The sequence below is a fragment of the Melanaphis sacchari genome, unplaced genomic scaffold (genome assembly GCF_002803265.2).
Source record: "Melanaphis sacchari strain LSU unplaced genomic scaffold, SCAv2.0 Contig42_pilon_pilon, whole genome shotgun sequence".
Lineage (NCBI taxonomy): Eukaryota > Metazoa > Arthropoda > Insecta > Hemiptera > Aphididae > Melanaphis > Melanaphis sacchari.
The window spans coordinates 2,211,869-2,232,443 of NW_020271275.1; the positions used below are offsets into that span (position 1 = coordinate 2,211,869).

The 20,575-nt window shown below is 25.9% G+C and overlaps 2 protein-coding genes across 4 annotated transcripts in view; one reads left to right on the forward strand and one right to left on the reverse strand.

Annotated features, from left to right (window-relative positions):
- LOC112597635 (ecdysone-induced protein 74EF) overlaps positions 1-20,575 on the reverse strand; it is a 114,785-nt gene that overhangs the window by 64,026 nt on the left and 30,184 nt on the right. For both annotated transcript variants that reach the window (XM_025343763.1, XM_025343764.1), the window contains exons 2-6: positions 14,192-14,276; positions 11,014-11,219; positions 10,733-10,927; positions 9,339-9,468; positions 7,063-7,173 (exon numbers count right to left, since the gene is read on the reverse strand). In XM_025343763.1, coding sequence (XP_025199548.1) covers positions 7,063-7,173; positions 9,339-9,468; positions 10,733-10,927; positions 11,014-11,088 — 511 coding nt within the window. In that variant the 5' untranslated portion in view covers positions 11,089-11,219; positions 14,192-14,276. The remainder of the gene's footprint in view (positions 1-7,062; positions 7,174-9,338; positions 9,469-10,732; positions 10,928-11,013; positions 11,220-14,191; positions 14,277-20,575) is intronic.
- Positions 14,532-20,436, forward strand: LOC112597636 (U7 snRNA-associated Sm-like protein LSm11). Of its 2 annotated transcripts, none has more exons than XM_025343765.1 (5): positions 14,532-14,661; positions 14,730-14,939; positions 15,006-15,054; positions 15,110-15,391; positions 20,243-20,436. In XM_025343765.1, exons 2-5 carry the CDS (start codon positions 14,763-14,765, stop codon positions 20,413-20,415), a joined length of 681 nt encoding a protein of 226 aa, XP_025199550.1. In that variant the 5' UTR covers positions 14,532-14,661; positions 14,730-14,762; the 3' UTR covers positions 20,416-20,436. The 2 variants fall into 2 exon arrangements, with proteins under 2 accessions (XP_025199550.1, XP_025199551.1); XM_025343766.1 differs by having other exon boundaries at positions 14,752-14,939.

The following is a 20,575-nucleotide window of genomic DNA, read 5'->3' on the forward strand; positions in this document are numbered from 1 at the left end:
AAAGTTCCGCAAGAATCAAGAACCCGGAGTCTTCAAAAAAAACAACTGTAGTTATCCTTGCCCCAAAATCTGCTGGCTTTCACCATTAGTCTCAAGGTGATCGTTATTTTAGGAAATGTAATGCATGTCGGTCGGTGTTGTGCAAACACACGCAGATTTTACGCCTGTTAATCACGTTTGCGCCGCGAAGTCCTTCCTAAGGCAGCATGTGCGAAACAAATAATCCCACTACAGTATACATGATATAGTATACAGTTATATAGGCATAATATAAATAATACACAACCGGCGTCACGCGAAGAACAAACAGAAACAGACAGGAACAACCAGCTGCAGATATCTACTGTAGTGCGATACGTAAAAAATATTGATAATGACCCGGTCCATTGTATAAGTAACTACACTGCCGGTTCAAGGGTTTAAATTGTCGTAGGTATTATCACGCAGGCTGTAAAAACTAAAATAAACCTATCGACTACGACGGAGCTTAAAGATATATAACATTTATATTAATTAAACGCTGCTGTAGACACGTTGACATGGATGTATATATTTACATAAATATATACACAAAATTATTTGTGAATATGCGAGTTCGGATTTATCTTGATTTTACACGCGTCACGTGTAATTTAAATATTTAATAAAAAACGAAATTAACATTAAACAAATTTGTATAAATACAAAAAGTGTAGATGCTGTAAGTTTGACGTGAAACACAAACCTCACGGAACAAGTAGATTTGGATAAATGAATGTATATACACATTTAGATTATTTTTGAACGGTTTGGATAAATCAAATATCTCTGCATATAGCGTAAACAGAATCAGTATATATATATATAACCCATATAGTGTATAATATCGTTCTAAAAGCTTACTAACCCTCGTGGCATTTGTAAGCATTGTATAATCATATGTTGATGTATACATAAGCAAACTACCATATAGTGTACAATATGCTTTTAAAAAATTCTCAAAAATTACTTAGTACCTTATGTTATACACACGTTCGTTAGACACGAAAAAGGGTTTGTATTCTTAATATTTGCTTTAAGAGTTGCGCTAAATTTATGTAACACCTATTTAAAATATGAGCTCGATTATATCAGTGTATACGCATGCCATATTATTACACAAAACGTAGGTATATACTTATACTACTTAAAATACAACCACTGCAAAACCCAAACGATCAAAAATGTATTACATAAAATTGATCGAACCGGTTCAAGATAGTATATCGACTATGAAGTTTTATAAAAAGTTCTTTCGTCACCACACCAAAATCTTTTAATAGTTGTGCATTTGATGGAGTCTGACTTTTCAGCGTGGAATTTTATGAAGTGTTTAAAACAATTTTCAGGAATATATTTGGTATTATATTATTTAAGAGGATGCATTTACACCCGCGTGTGTTATCTGTCTTACAAACGTACAGTAAAGCGAATTTGTATTGAACAGCTCTACATTTTTGTAGTAACTACTAATAACATTATATAGTGAATTGACCTATCATCAAACTTCATAATATATTTATTTTGTAATACTTAATTTTTTTTATTTTTAAAAATTATACAATTTTGTCAATATTATATTTGAATAAAGCATAATAATATACATTTAAATTAAGAAAAGACGCCTTTCAAAATATTGCTATCTTTAATTTTTGTAATGCGAATTTTATCTCTACAATTTTTCTAATAGCAATTGTTGTATCTGATTTGCGTATACATGATGCGTATACATGATTATATATCGAACATTTTTTGTGAGACGTTTTCCAATTCAGATGGGTTTGTGACCAATCGCTGTTTTTTTTCACAAAGTAAATTATTTCACCATTTTAAAAATTGACCAATCAAAAAAAGAAAACTATACAAAAAAACTACAAGCGAGATTATTTTATAACTTCCGCAGTCTACATCATCAATTTTTTCGCCCTTTTTATGCAACGACGTTATTAAGAACCTGACAAGATCAAACTCATATTTATGCGCGCACGTGTTTATACCTATGTGTAAACTTGATGTTATATTCTTTCGGTTGCTGCAGCAGTAGACCCCCGGGCGACGAATAGAATTTTGGTTTATTGCAGGGTCATCGGCACCCGGGCATCCGGTAGCCCCCGCGCAGACGTGTGTTACCGCAATACACAATGCGAACATAATATTATGTTTTGTATACACACACAAATAGATGACGAAGAAGAAGCAAAGAAAATTGTAATATGCAGCAGCCGTTGATTGGCAACCGGTTTCTCATGGATCTAATCACGTGCATGCGCCACCGCCAGCCGTTGTCGTCGTAATGTGTATCCATCGCACGAGAAATAATAATCGCTCCACGACGGTGCGGCAAATCGAAATCGAACGAAACTCATTGTCCGCCGGAGTCCCTATTGTGTCCACCCGATAGAGATGAATTCCGTCCCCGAGGCGAATTACTCGCTAATTAAACCCGACGCGAACGCCACTATTCATACATGGCGTATATATTGCATGTAGAAAATTCAAGATGAATGAACTGACGATGAACGCGTACGAAAAATATAGACACGCTGCACATTTTCAACACACTTGGTCCAGCAGACTGTAAGCGTCAAATAGGTATAAGTAATAAATAGATACCACCTATATATTTTTCGTGAGCGTAGAACATAATAATATAATAGTCGTATTATTTATTATATATCGTATAGTGACGCGTGTGTAATACACTGCATCGAGAAACATTCCGGACGTAAATCGGAAGCCAGACGAAAAGTCGTTAGCGCCAGATCTCGCGCACTGTGAGTTCCGGTGAATGTTTGCGCGTACTCATGTATATTGTATAGGTATACGATATTAACAGACAAAGAGCTGCAACATGCACGGAAGAATTTTTCAATCCGTCTACCTCGATCGTATCGAATCTTTATGCGTTATATAATTATAATAATGGGCAGACTTCCGAGCATTTTTTCGCTAGAATTATTCCAAAATTCCGTCAAAAACTGACATAACACCATATTTTATACTACACCAGCTAAACATAATTTTGTTTTTCATAGTCCCATTAATAGAATTTTACATAACAGTAACGAACATTTATCCAACTTTGATTTTGATTTTTGTGATGATAGTTGTAAGTTAAAAAATTGTTATTTGTTCATTAGCTTATACTGTATATTATTCCTAACCTATTATATGCATCTTTTACACTCTACGCTAACGGGCGTTACTATCAATAAATCAATTAATAAATGAAATATTTTGTAATAAATTATATTGTTTATTACTTTAAACTATTGTATAAAAAGGAACGGAGTGAAAAAGACAGGGTAAACTGAAAATAATTGTATTAAATACGCGGTAAGATAATATTATATAATTGTAATTTGTTAAGTAAACCAACATTTATATTTGATGAATAATGTATATTTTCAGTACTTGCACCACACATTTAAATTGCAGTTACACATTTATTCGGAATGTATTTTTATTTTTAAAATGACAATTACATGCAATTCGCATTGCCAATAACGTATTTAATTCAACTACCTATTACAAAAAAGTATATTTTGGATAATTAAATATCAATAAATATGTGTATGATGCCCCTTATTCACATATCTTTATGTCTTATGGCTATATCACTAAAATAATTCATGCTAATAAAATCATAGTAAAAATATATGGAAAAGAATTATTTTTTAAATTAATATCATTACCTAACACCCAATTATTATGTTCACGATACTATAAACATTTAATAAACAATTTACAAGTGACGCACGATTGCACATAAAAATTAAATTAAAAAGTAATTAATAATTATCAATAAATATGTATACCTGATGTATGAGTATTATAATAATATAATATAAAATATATGCTAATTTTACGGTTTAAAAATGTGTTTGAATTTAGTATAATTTAGTATAGATAAATATAAATATATATACATGTAAGCTTATATAACAAATGTATTACTATTAACTATACGTGGAAAAGGCCAAGCGCATTATCAAACTTGGCCAACAGGCTTGTTGAAACTTATAATAAGCCCATTGGTAATACTGTAATGGTATAATATATTATAGTTATAGGTACTCAGATAATGATGCATCAGATGACTGTTGCGCGTGTCGGCTACTTAACCGTGATGATGAATTGTAAATGATGATGTACATTATATTAAACCTTAAAAACGTTATTATTTTTTCAAAATCTTTATAATTTTAATTCAAATCTATCCCAGAAACATATAACGTATATTTTACTGGTTTTTATATAAAGACCGTAATTGTCGATATCTAAACGATAAAGTAAAAACAACTGTGAAGATAGGATATATATATATATATATATATATATATATGTGTATGTATGTGGAAACAAACTATTAAAATAATGAGTGATTAAGAGGATAAGTGGATATTATGCCTCAAGGTGCCCGCCTCCCTTTTTATAAACATATTATAATATTATCATAAATTATAAATGTATATTTTAAGTATTATAAATGTCAACTTTAAATTGACAGTAGGTTTATCATTACATTTAAAATTTTAATACTGACCAAATCAATTTTTTATTTTAAATTGTATGTTATATCTTCGTTTAATATTAATAACTAATAAGTAATAACTAATAACCAATACTTACAGTTTTTACAATATTTTGAAAATAGTTTACGAATGAGGGATATAATACACTATTTTACTAGCTATGAGTATTATATTATATTATTAAATATTAAATAAAAATTCATTTCTTTGAATGGGAATTTGTATTATATTATCATTTTTTAAAAAAACCCTTTAACTTATAATATTATAAATTAAAAAATTATTTGATAAAAATACGGAATTAAAGTCCAAAATACTAATCTTAATATTTCAATGTAAGAGCCGAATACATATATGATGATACAGCTGATTTAATTTGAATCAGGATTTTAATTTACAAATATTATTTAAAATTGTTGTTAGGAATAATAAGTTCTTAGCTGTAGGTATTATATTATCGAAATCTAATCTTAATTTATATGGACCAAATGTCATAACACAAAATATATAATTTAAATTTATATTCATACAATTTTGGAGTGTATACTGTATTATTGCAAATATGATTTCGGATGAATATGTTTTTTATATATTTTATTAAAATAAATTGTAATGATTTTTGTAGAATAATCGTTATAAAACTCAATCATACCTAAACAAATATGAGTAAATCGTGTATATCGCTATTAAAATATTTGTTTTAGTTTAAATATCACAAATACATTATAAGTTATAACTAAACTACCAACCAAATCTAAATTAATATCAGTTTCAAATAAACAAATTTTGAAGTAATTTTCCATTAGCTTAATCACATGTTAGTATAATTTATTAATTTAACTATGATATCGGGATAATAATTAGGTACTAATCAGTATTGTAATTTGCAACGAAGTACCAAATGCAGGAGTAAGAAAACGTACGGATCGGATACCAGTTGGTTCTTGTAAGTAAAATTATGAAGGTATTATCTACCTATTGCTGTATAATGGCACATCAATTGAATTTTCGACAAATTGCAAATACTAAATTATGAGGTTAAATTATTTAAAAGCAAATTGAAAACAAAACGTGATTATTCAACATTATAATGTATATTAATAATTTAAAAATTAAAATTGTGTAATTGAAATAAAAAAATTGTATAAGTCAAAAATTACTAAATTACACATAAGTGCTTATTTCATTATGAATTATAATGGTTTAGTTGATACATATATATAAATGCTTTTATAACATATACAATGGGTTTTTAGAGATTAAGCTTCCCACCCCGGAACCAAAAAAAGATAACTACCATTATATAAATAATATATTATGTATTAAAATTCAATAACAAAAGAATATCAAACTTCTGAAAATCTATTAATAATTAATTTTCAAACTACACAAAAATTAATAATACCTAAAGGTTTGACTATTATTGAACTTAACGCTTTCATATTCCAATAATGGCAAATTTTAATATAATATCAATCAATATTACACAGTTACGTGGTCGATTCATTGTACAATACTAATTAGCAATTAGTCAAGAAAAATTATGATTTATCATAATAATTATCATATAATTATCACATCAAATGCAAATGGTTTATTTTACATAATAAAATTAACAAAAAAATAAAATAATAAACAATCAGAATTTTATTATATTTGTTATTAAAACCTATAACTTATAAGTACCTAGAAGATAAAAGTACGTATCAAAGTAAATAATAGTTTATCTATCTATTATCAACCATGATATTTGGGTGTATAGGTTGTTAGCATGTGTAACTATATTATTAATTAATTGTAAATAGAAGTACCATTTTTATTTATTTATTTATGAGTTACAAAAAAAAAAAAAAAATCAAAAACTCCTACCATTTCCCATTTCAACAATTGTGTCTACGACCTACGTCGCTAATAAACCATAATATTTATTCAGTATTAATAACGAAAGAAGCTTTAAATAATGTATATAGAAACTTCTTTGTAGGCTCTAGATAATTTTAAAAATTCCAAGCATAAATCAATAAGTCTAAGTTTTAACGAACGAATATTTAGAAAAAAACATTTATACATAATTTTAAAATATTCTACAGATTTAAACACTTTTAGAACAACTAGCGCTATCTATGTTTTACTACTCAATACGATTAAAACCTTATAAGAATATAACCAACTGTTATTGTTAGATATATTATAATTGTATTGTTTTTAATTTTTTTAAGTCTTTATAATATTATGAGAAAATATGGGATAAGCAGTGGATTTAACAGTAGGTAGTCAAGTTCGAAAAAAAGAGGATTAGTTAGGTATATAATTAAAGATTTTATTAAAAGTACCAAATGCTTAATGTCTGTTTACATTCAAAAAATTGAACAAATATAATTACACTTATGGACTTAGAATAAGACTCTTATATGAGTTTACTGACAAACTTTTAAAATTTTTAGTCTCACTGATCAAGACATTCAATCAACTTTAAGTAATAAATGTTATAATATATTGTAGTACCTACCTGTATCATTTATTGAAGGTTCCGTCTTGATGTACTTGTTTTGATTGATGAACATATCTGAATTTTGGTTTAAACTTGGATTTAGCTGAGACACAGGATTCAAAAGTTTTTCTAAAACATACACAATACATATATTAATTTGATTTAAAATAAATTGATTATCATATTAATTAACAACTGTCTCAATAAAATTTAATTTTAAAAAACTGTACAATAATAATTCTAATAGGTATTTAGGTTAAATGTACCTAACTATTTACAATTTTTTAAAATTATTTAGTTCACAATAACTGAGCAGTGTAAATAACTATTTTTATCTACATATAACATTATATTTATAAAATAAAAATCTACCTATAAGTAGTCTAAAGCGAGTATCCAATTTTAATTAATAAAAGATAATATATTATTGCAATATACATTAATGTGAAAATGATAAATAATTATAGGTATGTAATTAAATGCATTAAACATCAAGTATTCAATTTAAGTTCAAAAATTATACATTTACTTAATAAACTATATTTTCTAACTATTAAATACCTACCTTTTATTTCAGAATAGGTAATTTATACAATGTCTTATTAAACATGCTTCTCCCGTTTTATCTTTTAATTACCTACCTGTGCATTTATTTAAGTTCTGATCTATATCCCTATTTTTAAATAGATACTAAAGATTTTTTATTATTTTAGCAATGTACTGTAGCAATGCAAACTTTTGTATTCCATTTTTTTCTGCTTTATCAAACAGATAATGTTTTTAAAAATGTTTATGTAGGTATGTAAATCAAATTTTGAAACAAATATTAACATAATTATTATTTATTTTACTTATATAGGTTCACAATAATATGTACTTAATGGATAAATATCATGTATCATTTTAATGAAATTAGATATGGTGATTTTAAAACTGCAATAGATAGGTAATATAATTTATGAATAATCTTTTATGGATGTGATTATTTGTGTTTATTTAGTATCTAGTCTAAATATAATATATATTTTATATTTTGCATAAAACCATTATATAGGATTATATGTCTATATTCTTTAATCCTGATAACATAAAGTTTAACAATTTAGAAAATAGGTAAGTAATCATACAAATTTTGAATTTGTTAACAGTTTACTCCATAAATTGCAGGATAAAAGAACTATTCTTATTCAAAAAAAAAGAAAGAAGTTTGTATCACTTCATAAAATTTTAAATTGTATAAGAATCTAATTAGGTACCTACCTATTTTAAAATCCAAAATATTGAATTTGAATAAATGCAATAGGTATAATAAATATAATTATCTTTTATTAATATATATTAAAGTTAGGCATGCACTTATACCTGATATTTTGAAGACTAATGATTGGAAATTAAATAATATTAAATACTTTTTAATTAATTAAATTATGTAGGTATTATAAAATGTTGTAATTAACTTAAATCACTGAAAAAAATGAGAAATTAATTAAAGCCACGTTTAAAATTCTTTTTTTAGTTATACATAGGTACATTACTACCTATAATAATTAATAATTTTGAAATTAAATAACTATTATAATGATATATTTAGACTGTTTGATGAATAATTCTTAATCTACCTATGTTTACTAAATTAATGGCAGATATAACAATTTAATAATGATTAGGACATATTATTATGTTAGGTATGCTATTACTATGATTATAATTATAAGTTAAGATCAAAGTTGACAGTTATGATGTATATTTTGGAATATTGAAACCATTAATAAATTTTAACATATTTATTTTATTAAAACTTATTATAATTCTGATCTGCAAACAAAATTTTAACAACAATTTTCAAAATTGTCATATAAACAACAATGTTTTCTTAATATTTATTAAATATATGTTATAGTAATAGGTAGATACCTAATTATTTTACATACATAAGTATTGATTATGTTTTTTGATAATCATCTCACATAAATGTTTGTATAATTGCTTTATTTTCTATATTATTCATATTAAACTTTTTTAATCATGAAATATTATTTTTAAGGATAGTCATGTAAGTTTAAACGTATAAGTTATCAATTCCACAAAAGTAAAAATAACAGACTAAATTAGGTACCAATACGAGTACATTTTATTGGAATTGAATACTTTTTTTATTAAAATGATAAACATATATTCACTGGCAAGTACATCGTAGATTTCAAACTGTAGATTTGAACTTTGAATTTTTTTATTAAAAATTACTTTTTTAATTTATAGGTACATATTACATAATCGTGTATTCGAGTATGTACCTGCAAGTAAAGGATTGGCAGTGGTTATATTGAATTTTTTGCCAGCATTTGTGCGTTGTAGTTCTTGAAGTAATGCAACAGCAGCATGGTTTTTGTTACCCGTTGACATAACATTGTTATTATTTTCTTCCTGTAATATTAAAAATATATTTGATATAAGTTTTTTATCATAAATATAAATTTAAATAATTGGCTTTATTAATTATGACATTTGATGGCATAAAAATAAAATATGATTTTAAATTTTACAATTTATAAAAATAGTCAATTGAAAAAGCCATATAAATTAATATAGGGAATAATATTGACAATGAGGAGAGACGAGAATAAATTTTATTATTTTAAAATCACTAAATTATTTATTAGAAGAGTAATGACATATTATGTAATGTAGGTAGGTATTGTACAATATAGCAAACCTGCTTTGTTAACTATGATTTAAAGTGAGTTGACTTATAATTAAACTTTAAGATAAGAATATAATCTGTTTGTAATCCAATATAAATTTTTAAACAAGTTATGAGTATTTTAAAATTTTAATATTTTACATACCTATTCATAGGTAGGTACTCATAACTTCCTTAAAATAATTGAAATATAATAAAAACCTGACCTACAACAGATGTAATACTTAATTTTTATTTGAATAATAAATTTTATATGAAAGTTAGTGCATAACATTTATACAGCATACATTTACTATACTTTATATTTATAAGACAGCACATGAGAGTTTAACAATTGGACATCATATTAATTATGAATGTTTTGTTTTCTGTATAATAAATCAAAATACTAGACTTGTATAATCTAAAATCTTTTGATGTGAAGAATATCAAATTTGTTAAATAGGTACATAAAGTTAAAAATATTTTACTAAATTAAATATTATAAGCATACAATTATACAAACTGTATTTAATAGTTAGGCGCTGAGTATAGATAATTTAAGATACACAAACAATAAAAATATAATATAGTTTTAATAATTGATAAACATTATTAATAGGTAGTAAAAAAAATGAATAATATTTTATAATATACAATTATAAACTTTAAATTTAATTTTTTTTTCTAATATTTTAGTAATATAATATAAATTATATAATTATTTGAGATAATGATTTAAAGTAAGGAGTAAATATAGGCAATTTCATGATTTTACTATTTTGTACTTTTAGTGTTGAAATATTATTACAATATAAAAAAAAAAAAAATATATTAGTAACGAAAATTTAAAATACCAAGAAAAGATAATATAAAGATTATAAAAAAGTTAAACAATAAGATATTAGTGAAGTAGGTAGATAGGATCAATCAATTCGTTAAGATATTAACACAATGATGATATAAACGAATATTTGACCGATTAAACCTAAATGAGTCGTTGTTTACCTTTATATCACAATTAACAAAATCGAAAAACTGTTCAAGTAACGCGGACGAGTCGGATAACTGCTTGAAAATATCATCATCGCCAGAGTGTTCACCGGCATCCTGGTTACCTGCTCCTCCTCCGTCCAAAGCATTGTCTAATTCACTAGATATTTCCGATTGGAGTAGTTCGCCGAGACTGGAAACTTCGTTACCCTAAAACAAACATGGACATTAAGCTAATACATCGATAACATCATCGTTCATCAGGTATATTATTATAATGGCGTTCGACTACTTACAAGACATTCGGTAAAATCGTCAATTTTCGTCTCGGCCTCTGGACACCAGAGTAACACATCGTCCATGAAAGGCATACCTGAACCTGAGATGGTCGATGTCTTGCCAGCAACTACTACACCAGCGGACAATGATTGGCCGGGTGGTGTGGGCTTCACAAAAGCCAGGATGATTATTAGTGAGTCGTGGACCCACGTCTCTTCGATATCTATAATTTAAATTACAATTTATTCAAATAAGCGATGAACCAATTAAATTGAATGAAAAATATAATACGATTGAGTATAAGAAAGTTTTGGTGTACAATTTATAAATGTTTTATATAATTTTACAATTTTTTAATGTACGACACTAATATTTTTAACAAATCTATTGATTTTTCTATTTTTTTTTTTATTCACTAAATTATTATTTATAAATATTATATTAGTAAAATAAATATAAATTCGTGGTATACATGTAGGTAATATAAAACATAATAGATCAATTTTATTAATACTTAAAAACATTTATTTACTATTATTTATTAGTAAACAATTAAATTATTTATAAAAAAACATGAAATTTACAAACAATCTGTGTGTTGTATAAAATTAGATGGGTTGTATGTAGTTATAAAACATTGCATACATATATTTTTTAATTTTCTACTGTCTATTATATAATACTAAATATTATAGGCGGTTTAATTTTTTTTTTTTTTTATGCTTTTTATACACAATACAAATATTGAACATGTTTGGTACTCAGTAGTATTTATCAATTTAATAATAACAGGAAATAAAAAAAAAATGAATACCTAATGTAGTTACGTTCAATTTGTTTAATTCCAAAACATGTTCATAGTTTTTAAATAAAACTGTAATTATTTGATCAACTGGACAATATAAAAGACCAACCTAAACATTCATTCAATACAAGATGAAATAGTCAATGCAAAAATTTCTATAATTTTTTTGATAAAATGCCTGTGGAAAATCACAACTATAAATATTTGCAAATATATTTTTTTAATTTTAAAAACACATTTAAAAAAATATTATCTAGGTACCTGTATATAGTTAATGAAAGTTATTATGAGTAGTAATAGTAGTATAACTTAATAAGCAAATTTTTGGTTTTATTTATTTTTAAAATTACTTTCATTGCAAAAAAATTATTTAAAAGTTAGTATTTATGAAATTATTTAAAAATTGTTTTAGTTTAAACTTAAACTATACGATTTGTAATATTGATGGAATATTCAGCCGTTTACCTTGGAATATTACCATACAAACATAATATTTTGGTATATTATAGTATATTATTATTTATTAGTTATTACCTACTAGCCACATCTCAATTAAATTTAAAAATATTAAAACTTTACGTTTAAGCATCTTTGGCTATAATTGATAAGCCACATACATGTTATAGACATAGTATAATCTAAAAAATATTTTTAAAAAATCCCATCTAGGAAATCATTACTAAATAATAACATTACAGATAAACATTATAATGTTTACAGTAAATTAATTTCTGATTTGCATAATTTCGAAGTTAACAATTCGATATATCCTTAAAAATAGTAATAACAATAAAATATGTAACTTTGGACCCGCTTGATTTTTATTTTTTTTTTTTAAATAACAAATTAAACCATACACATTTTATTTTTTAACAAATATTTAATTTTAATTACTGTCTAATCTATACCTACATTGGTTTGAAATTTTACTACAAAGAGTTTATTATGTTTGTGATTGCTCATACGATTTTAATTAAGTAATTTAATAGATAATTTATAGCAATATTAAGAAATTTAAACAAAATTGATGTATACTTATTTTTATGCTATAATCAAATTACACTTATTCATCAATCATTTGTAATATAAATAAAAATTTCAATGATAGCTGTTTACTTCATTTTTATTTAAAATATATTATAATGCACTGCAGATTATATACGATGCCCATGTCTATATTTTCATTGTTCAGCTTATTCGTATAGTATTGCTATAATTTTTTTTTTCTGAAACCGGTATCATGATATTTTTGTTCTCGCCTAATACAACCATAATTTTTATTTTGCATACATTAATGTTTGAGTTTATACAACAGTAATTTATTACTTATTACTTTCACGTAATACATATAAAACATTATAGTTACAAGATACATCAGGTACCGCTTTCGAAAAATAATTTACGTATTATTGTTTTAATATTAGTTTTTTATTTGAAAAGTTACTTTATTGATAAAATCTTACAACAATAATAATGTTAAAGCAATAAGGATATAAATACATTTTTTGATTGAATTTTAACGTTCGTAGGATTGATATCGTAATTTAGTTTTTTGTTTTTATTTAAATAAAAATCATATTTTCATTTATATGAACTGTTTTGCATTGTAGTTGTATCGATGCTAATTATTTGACACAAATCTTTCATAATATCATAATTAAATTTCAATGAAATACTCATGGATATTAGCCAAGAATATGAAACGCGTTAACCAATCCAACTGCTAAACAATATTGTAATTAGCGTCTATTACCGTTTGGCGTTTGCCAGAATGCAAATGTCCCTTTAAAAATTATGATCATGGTAATTGACAGGGTCGGTGTGTTTAAAACGTGTTTTAAAAAAAATATATATATTTTCTTTCGTGAAACGTTTCAAGGCTAATTTATATTAATTTATATTAGAATATTCTAACATATTCTATAGATATTTAAATCACAGACTAATATAGACGTATTAAAAGCGGTTTAATTTTACTTGAGTTTACAGTTTTATATGGATATAATTATCGACATTAACATAAATCTAAATATTTTGCCGCAAGTACCTATCAATAATTATAGTTTGTTGGTCAAATTTTCAGATGAAAAAGATCAGTAGAAAATATCAAATTCGAGAATGATGCGAATCGATATGAAATAATCAGATGTTAAATAATATATAAATTGTAGGTATATGTTACAATTAAAGATAATTTGATATTGTGAACAATCTTTGTATACATGAAATGTATCTAGCCGGGTAAATTTGTGGTAATCCAAAGATAGAATTTTTATGTATTATAAAATAGTTTTGTGATATTAACTATTTATGTTTATAACTCCATCGGTACAGACACTTCTATGCTATAATCTATAATAAAAAATGTTATAAATTAATTAATTTCTCACTTTATGCGATGTTCCACTTTCGTTTTTGTTCATTGTCTGCTAACGGAGGTTCGTTTCCATTTTTCTTTCAAATACATTTTCGTGTCTAAAATGAGAAAAAAAACGTAAATGTAATTTTTATCACTACAACGTGCTCTAATGGTCCATCATTGACGGACGTTTGCCTAAGACTGAAGTACCGAGCGCGTCGTATAGATCTCGCTCCTAGGTGTCTCCCCAAATACGTCAGTTGTGTTTTTATTTTCCATAACATTATTATTAACTGATAAATAGTTATCACTGTTATCAGTGTTTCAGTGTTATCACTTATCATCGGTCTGTTAAAAAAGTTATAATACGTTACGTTTATAATTTTTATTTTTTTTAAATTGTTTTAAAAAACGAATTAATATTAAATATTAATAACACGCTTCTGTCTACAATAAATTGCCATTTAAAACATTCGAAGTTTTATAATTTCCGTTTGACTGGTAAGTAAACACTTTTACACTACCTGTTGTTTATTGTTTGCATGCTTACATAATGTCTTTTTGGACAGATTTTACGTATCTTATTCTCAGATTCACATGCAATGTCATCTACCACCGACGAAGAATTAGACATGTTGTCGCCCTCATTCAATCCAATTAAAGCTCTGTACTCAAAAGATGTAAAGGTGCCTAGCACGACAGCTCAACCATTAGACAATATATCAAAATTTGAACTTACTCCTTCAGGAGATGTTTTAATCAAACCTGAAAGACCCAGAGTAATTTTAAATTGTATATTTAAGTCTTAACAAATTAGTATTCTTTTTAACTCTAGTATTTTATAGAGACTTAATGAATATGACACCAAACCAATAGAACGTGATTTAAGTGCTGGTAAGTTCTCAATAAATATTAATAATTATAAAATACTTAAGATATTTTTTTTCAGTGGCTGGCACGTCTCAAGTATCATTAGTTCAACGGAATATTAAACAGAGACGAACTGTTATGGCACGTATGTCAGAAATTGGTAAATCCCGTGGACCATTATCTCGTATTGCAACGTTTTGCCATAGAAAACAACGTGTCAAAGTTTATATACGATCAGCTGTGTCTGTTCGAGGCCACTGTGAAGGGTACATTATTGCTTTTGACAAACACTGGAACTTAGTGATGGACGACGTAGATGAAGTATGGACGAGAAAAAACAAATACAAATCATTAGCGTTTGGTAAGGTTTTCTTTTGTATACTACCTACATACTAAATATTCTATTAACTGCTTAAATTGTCATTTTTTTACTTTATATTGAATATTGAACCTTTCATATCTAAATTTAGCAAATTAATACTAAAATTACTTATAACCTACTATATTAAATTGTGGCAAAGTATTACCTCTCAAATAAATGCATAGTTAAACTAAAGTAAAAAAAAAAAAATAACTAAGACGTAAAATATAAATCTTAAATGGTTCGTAACAAATAAGGAAAACTTGTTAGTAATGTAATATGAATTAGTTAGGTAAAATTTAATATTACACTATACATGCTTTATGCACTAGCTTCTAAGTATTAATAGGAGAATAGTATCATATATAATTGAATGAAGAGTATAATTTTGTTTTAAAAATATTTATATATTAAATAGTTTATTGAGAAAATGTTTAGTTAATCTAAAAATAATAACACTAAAAATTTATACTAATTATAATTTTGATTAAACAAGGTTTTTCATATTTTTAGTATTTTGAAATTATTATTTTACACCATCAACATTTGGATTCTTTTATTTAAAGTATATCTAAAAAATGATAACAAAAGCTTGATTCTTAATTTTTATTCAAAATGATAAGTATTTAATTCCATTTCCATGATATATTGTATTATATTTATTAAAAATTGTTTAAAAATTAAAATTTTTTAAAATAATAAAATTGTTTTTTCTATTGTTATTGAATAAAAAATTAATTTTTGTTTCATATATTTTATAAACTTATTAACTTGATAATATTCTGCTATTTTACATTTGCTTATATTATTTAATTTTTATAAAATATAAATAAGTAATTTGGAAGTATTTTGGTACTGTATGAAAGTTATCAATAAACATTTGTTTACTTATAAATAGTATAAAATATGAATTTTAAACTTGTTCACCTAAATTCAGATCACTGCCCTATTGAGTTGACAAAAAAAAAAAAATAATAAAATTACCATTACAGTACTCTACTAGGGTATAATGCATTATTTATAATTTTTTATGTGCATACTTTTTTTTTTATAGTAGCTTCTATCTATATAGTGCATTTCAATTGAGTCGATTGTTTAACCTTTTGGTAACTTAATAGAATGCTTTAAACATTATCATTAACATTGATGACTTGCACTTGCTCAAATGACTAAGTAAATTAAAAATTTGTTATGATATTAATATTTAATAATAATAGTAATATAGTAGGTATTATACTTAAGTAGGATTTATTAGCTTGGAAATTTTGTTAAAATATGTTCACTGTTTACATTCTAAAAAAAAAAAAATGGTAATATACAACACCACATTTTCAATTTGAGTAGGTTGACATAATTACTGTGTTTGAAAGGTTGAAATTCATCTATATCCTGTGTAATGTACACATTTTTTTTTATAGTTATTATTATGTATGTATTTAATATTTATACATTTTACAATAAGACATATGTAGTTGTTAACGACATTCAATTGATATTGTATTACAAAAATATTACAAGCATATGGTCAGCAAAATATTATTTGTTGGTTTTATTTTTTATCAAGGTGATTTTTTCACTTTTTTTTTGTAATAGCAACATATTTTTTTATTGTATGTTAGGTATTTAATTAGAGAATATTTTTTGAAAGTGGGTAAATAAATTGAATATTAAACCAATATTGTTAATTATTTATAACTTTAAATGTTTATAAATAATTGTTTATAAGTTCATATAATATAATATTTATTTCATATATTATGAATAATATATAAAAGGGATTACTTATGAGAAAAATTAATTAATAATATATTTATAGATTATTTAATTTAAACAAAAAAACTACACTCACTAAAAAAACTGTCATGTGGTAAATGATCATTTTTTTTTTTAAATAAATTTTTTTATCGATTTTTATGTTATATCAATGCAGTTACTGTATTATAAAATTCAAATTTTAAGTAAAAAAAATTAAATTATCAAAATATCACCTGATACCTTACAGACACATTAATTCAAGCTAGGTTATACTTTTTATTTGATAATAAATACTAAATAGTAACGATATCGAAACGAGATTTCAGCTTAAAACGTTTCAAAGTCCGCGTGTTTAGTTGTGCAACTGTTTCTCTAATGTGTGTGGAGAATAAGTTTGTGTTTGTCCGTTCCGTTGTCGGTAGGCTTGTGAGGGAGGTATGGGTGGTACAATTTATTGTGTACGTTTACACTGCTACGTAAAAAAAAAGGTTAGAAATGTTAATGTTCGATGTTGGCGATCAGGACGATATTATGATGTGAGTTTTGTGCGCTATTGAACTTGAAGGCTATAAGCATAACATTAAGTGCGGCCCGCGGGGCTCGAACCCGTTCACAGAACGTCGTTAACATTGACGGTATGCAAGTGAGACGACTCTATAATATACGATCAATTCTTGATTGTATCAGTACAAATATCATACCATTATTTGCTTAACCGCACGATATCTACAAGGTAGCCGCGGCTGATGGTATACACATTATTATTATATCTATATTATTATAGTAACATATAATATTATTATTTATTTATTATAAGAACTTCACCGATTTCCGGTAAGATATTCCGTATTTGTGTAACTACTCATGAATATTATCTAAGCCAAATCCTGTGAAGGTAGTACGGGGAGGGGTTTCGAATAAATAGTGATAGAAATAATAATAATAATAATAATTGTTGTGACTTATGGGTGCCACGCGCAGTGATCCTCACTTCGGTCGTTATATTATATAGGTAATAATATAATATTATTTTATATGTTACATAAAACAATGTTGAACTATGTTTATTCGTTATTAGGCACTATAACTATAATCTCTAACTACCTAAATATGGTAGGTAGGTTGGTTGGTTCAGTAACGTAACCATACATTTCCTGAGGTGGATTATATTATATATATATATTATATTTTATACCTATTGGTAGGTAAATAATATTATTATTATTTATTTCCAACGCTCATTAATACCTTTATTAATATCAAAACATAAAATGTATCAATTTTTACTTTGATGCTCAAATATGGTTCTATAGTGAAAGAGCTTAGAACTGCAAAATAATTAGAGGTTATATCTGAATGACTTAAAAAAGGGCTATAGATTTAAAATATTTTTAAATTATTTATGTTATACTGTATGACAACGGTATAGGAAATAAGATACATAATGAGTAATGACTATTTTGTAGACATTTCTGAACGACGATCACGACTCCATTGATAAATATTATGGAATGTTTTTTTTTTTTTTTTTTAATTAAAATAATCATATAATATTTTATATTAATGTTATTATTTATTACTATATTATTGGTATTGCATACGGTGGTGATATTATCTGTTAATAATAGCTAAACCTCGAAGTATAATTTGTGGCCATTGACCATAAAAAAATGTATCAAATTTAAGACATAAGTCTTATTATAAATATCGTAAATAATATTATGTACATAATTATGTAAAATGAATGATTATTTATTTTTATAATATAAATACTTGATTTCTTGAACATATATTTAACACGCAAATCTTATATTTTATTTTTTTTTTAATCAAAACCGTCAAATTTTTTCTAGATAAATAATAATAATATATATGTACTATATGCGCGGATAAAGAAAGGCCTATTTTCTCCATATATTTTCAATGCTGTTTAGTAATAATAATAATATTAATAAATAATATTACTATCGCATAATATTTAATATTGGTGAATTCGCGTATCTCTGTTAGCAGCATATCATTTGTTTTTACATTTTGAATCAATCGATTTTTTTTTAACTCTTCGTAATAATTTTATAACATTGCATACAAAATTATCGTCTTACGCGTACCGTCTGTTTTTTGTTTATAAAATTGCTATTGAATCTAATATTTCGGAATGCTACGTCGGCGGTTATGTTATTATTGTAATGTGGTGTTTATTTGTAATGTACATCGTTGTGGAATTGCTAATTAAACAACAGCACACATACATGATATTATACAGAGTGGCCCATAGAGTTTCCTTATGTTAGTTAAATAAAAAACGCGAATTCATAGTAACTACCCTGTATAATGTATGCTACTACTTAAGTATAATAATAATATACGGTATGCATGTGCTGAGTATACACCTATATTTGGGTTTATTTTTGTGATGTTTTTTTATTATTTTGTTGTTACATGTGTACAACGCACACGCGATTTTTTAGAAATCCTTCGTCGACCTTGACATAGTGCGTAGGTTACGGGCGACGACGACGACAACGCGACAACGACGCGTGGTGGCGTTGTCTCGTGCATTATTTTACGTACAATATTATAATATTTCAAAACCGTTTGCCTGGCCAACGATTTTTTTTTCGGAACATTTTCACGGGCAAAATTATATTGTATAATTATTATTCCGTTTTGATGCGCAAATGCCCTGCGTACGTATAATATGTATATTAGTATAAATAATAAGTATATTATAATTGTTTTCGCAACGATTCCATCGTTTTGACGGCCGCAATCGTTAACCTTCCGCGGAATACCTTGACAGTGTTGGCTGGACAGTTTTGCTTTAATTACATATTATATACTGCAGTCGTAGTTTATTCGTATCCAGTTTGCGCAGTAGTCGACCTTAAAAACTGTAGGTGGTTTTTTTCCTACTTGTATCGTGTATGCTCGTTTGTTTTTTTTGCACTCGATACATGGTAATATAGTATGGCATTTTAAAACGACAGCGCAAACCTATTGCGTGATAGATTTTATTGTGTTTCAAAAAAAATGTTAACGTGTACCGCGTTATTTAACAATATTAATAATGTGATTTGTTTTCGTCCCATACAGGTGAAACGAGAAGTCTTGTCGATCCCGTGGAGAAACCGTACACAGTCGTCAAGAGAATTCGAGGACATCAAGTGTGTCGGAGGCACGTACCCCGTTTTTTGGTCCGTGGAGAGCAGATTGTTCTAGTGGCTAGTTTAAACAACGATACTATACGACGATATAATTATGTTTAATAAATGTATATATTTGCATACTGCATACAGTGTTTTAAATTAGAGTTTGGAACGACAGACAAAATAAATTCGACCAAAAAATTGTAAAATATATCTCTTTAGTTCTGGTGGAAAAAAAGAGATGATGACGATAAATCGTACACAGTTTGTAAATATTGTA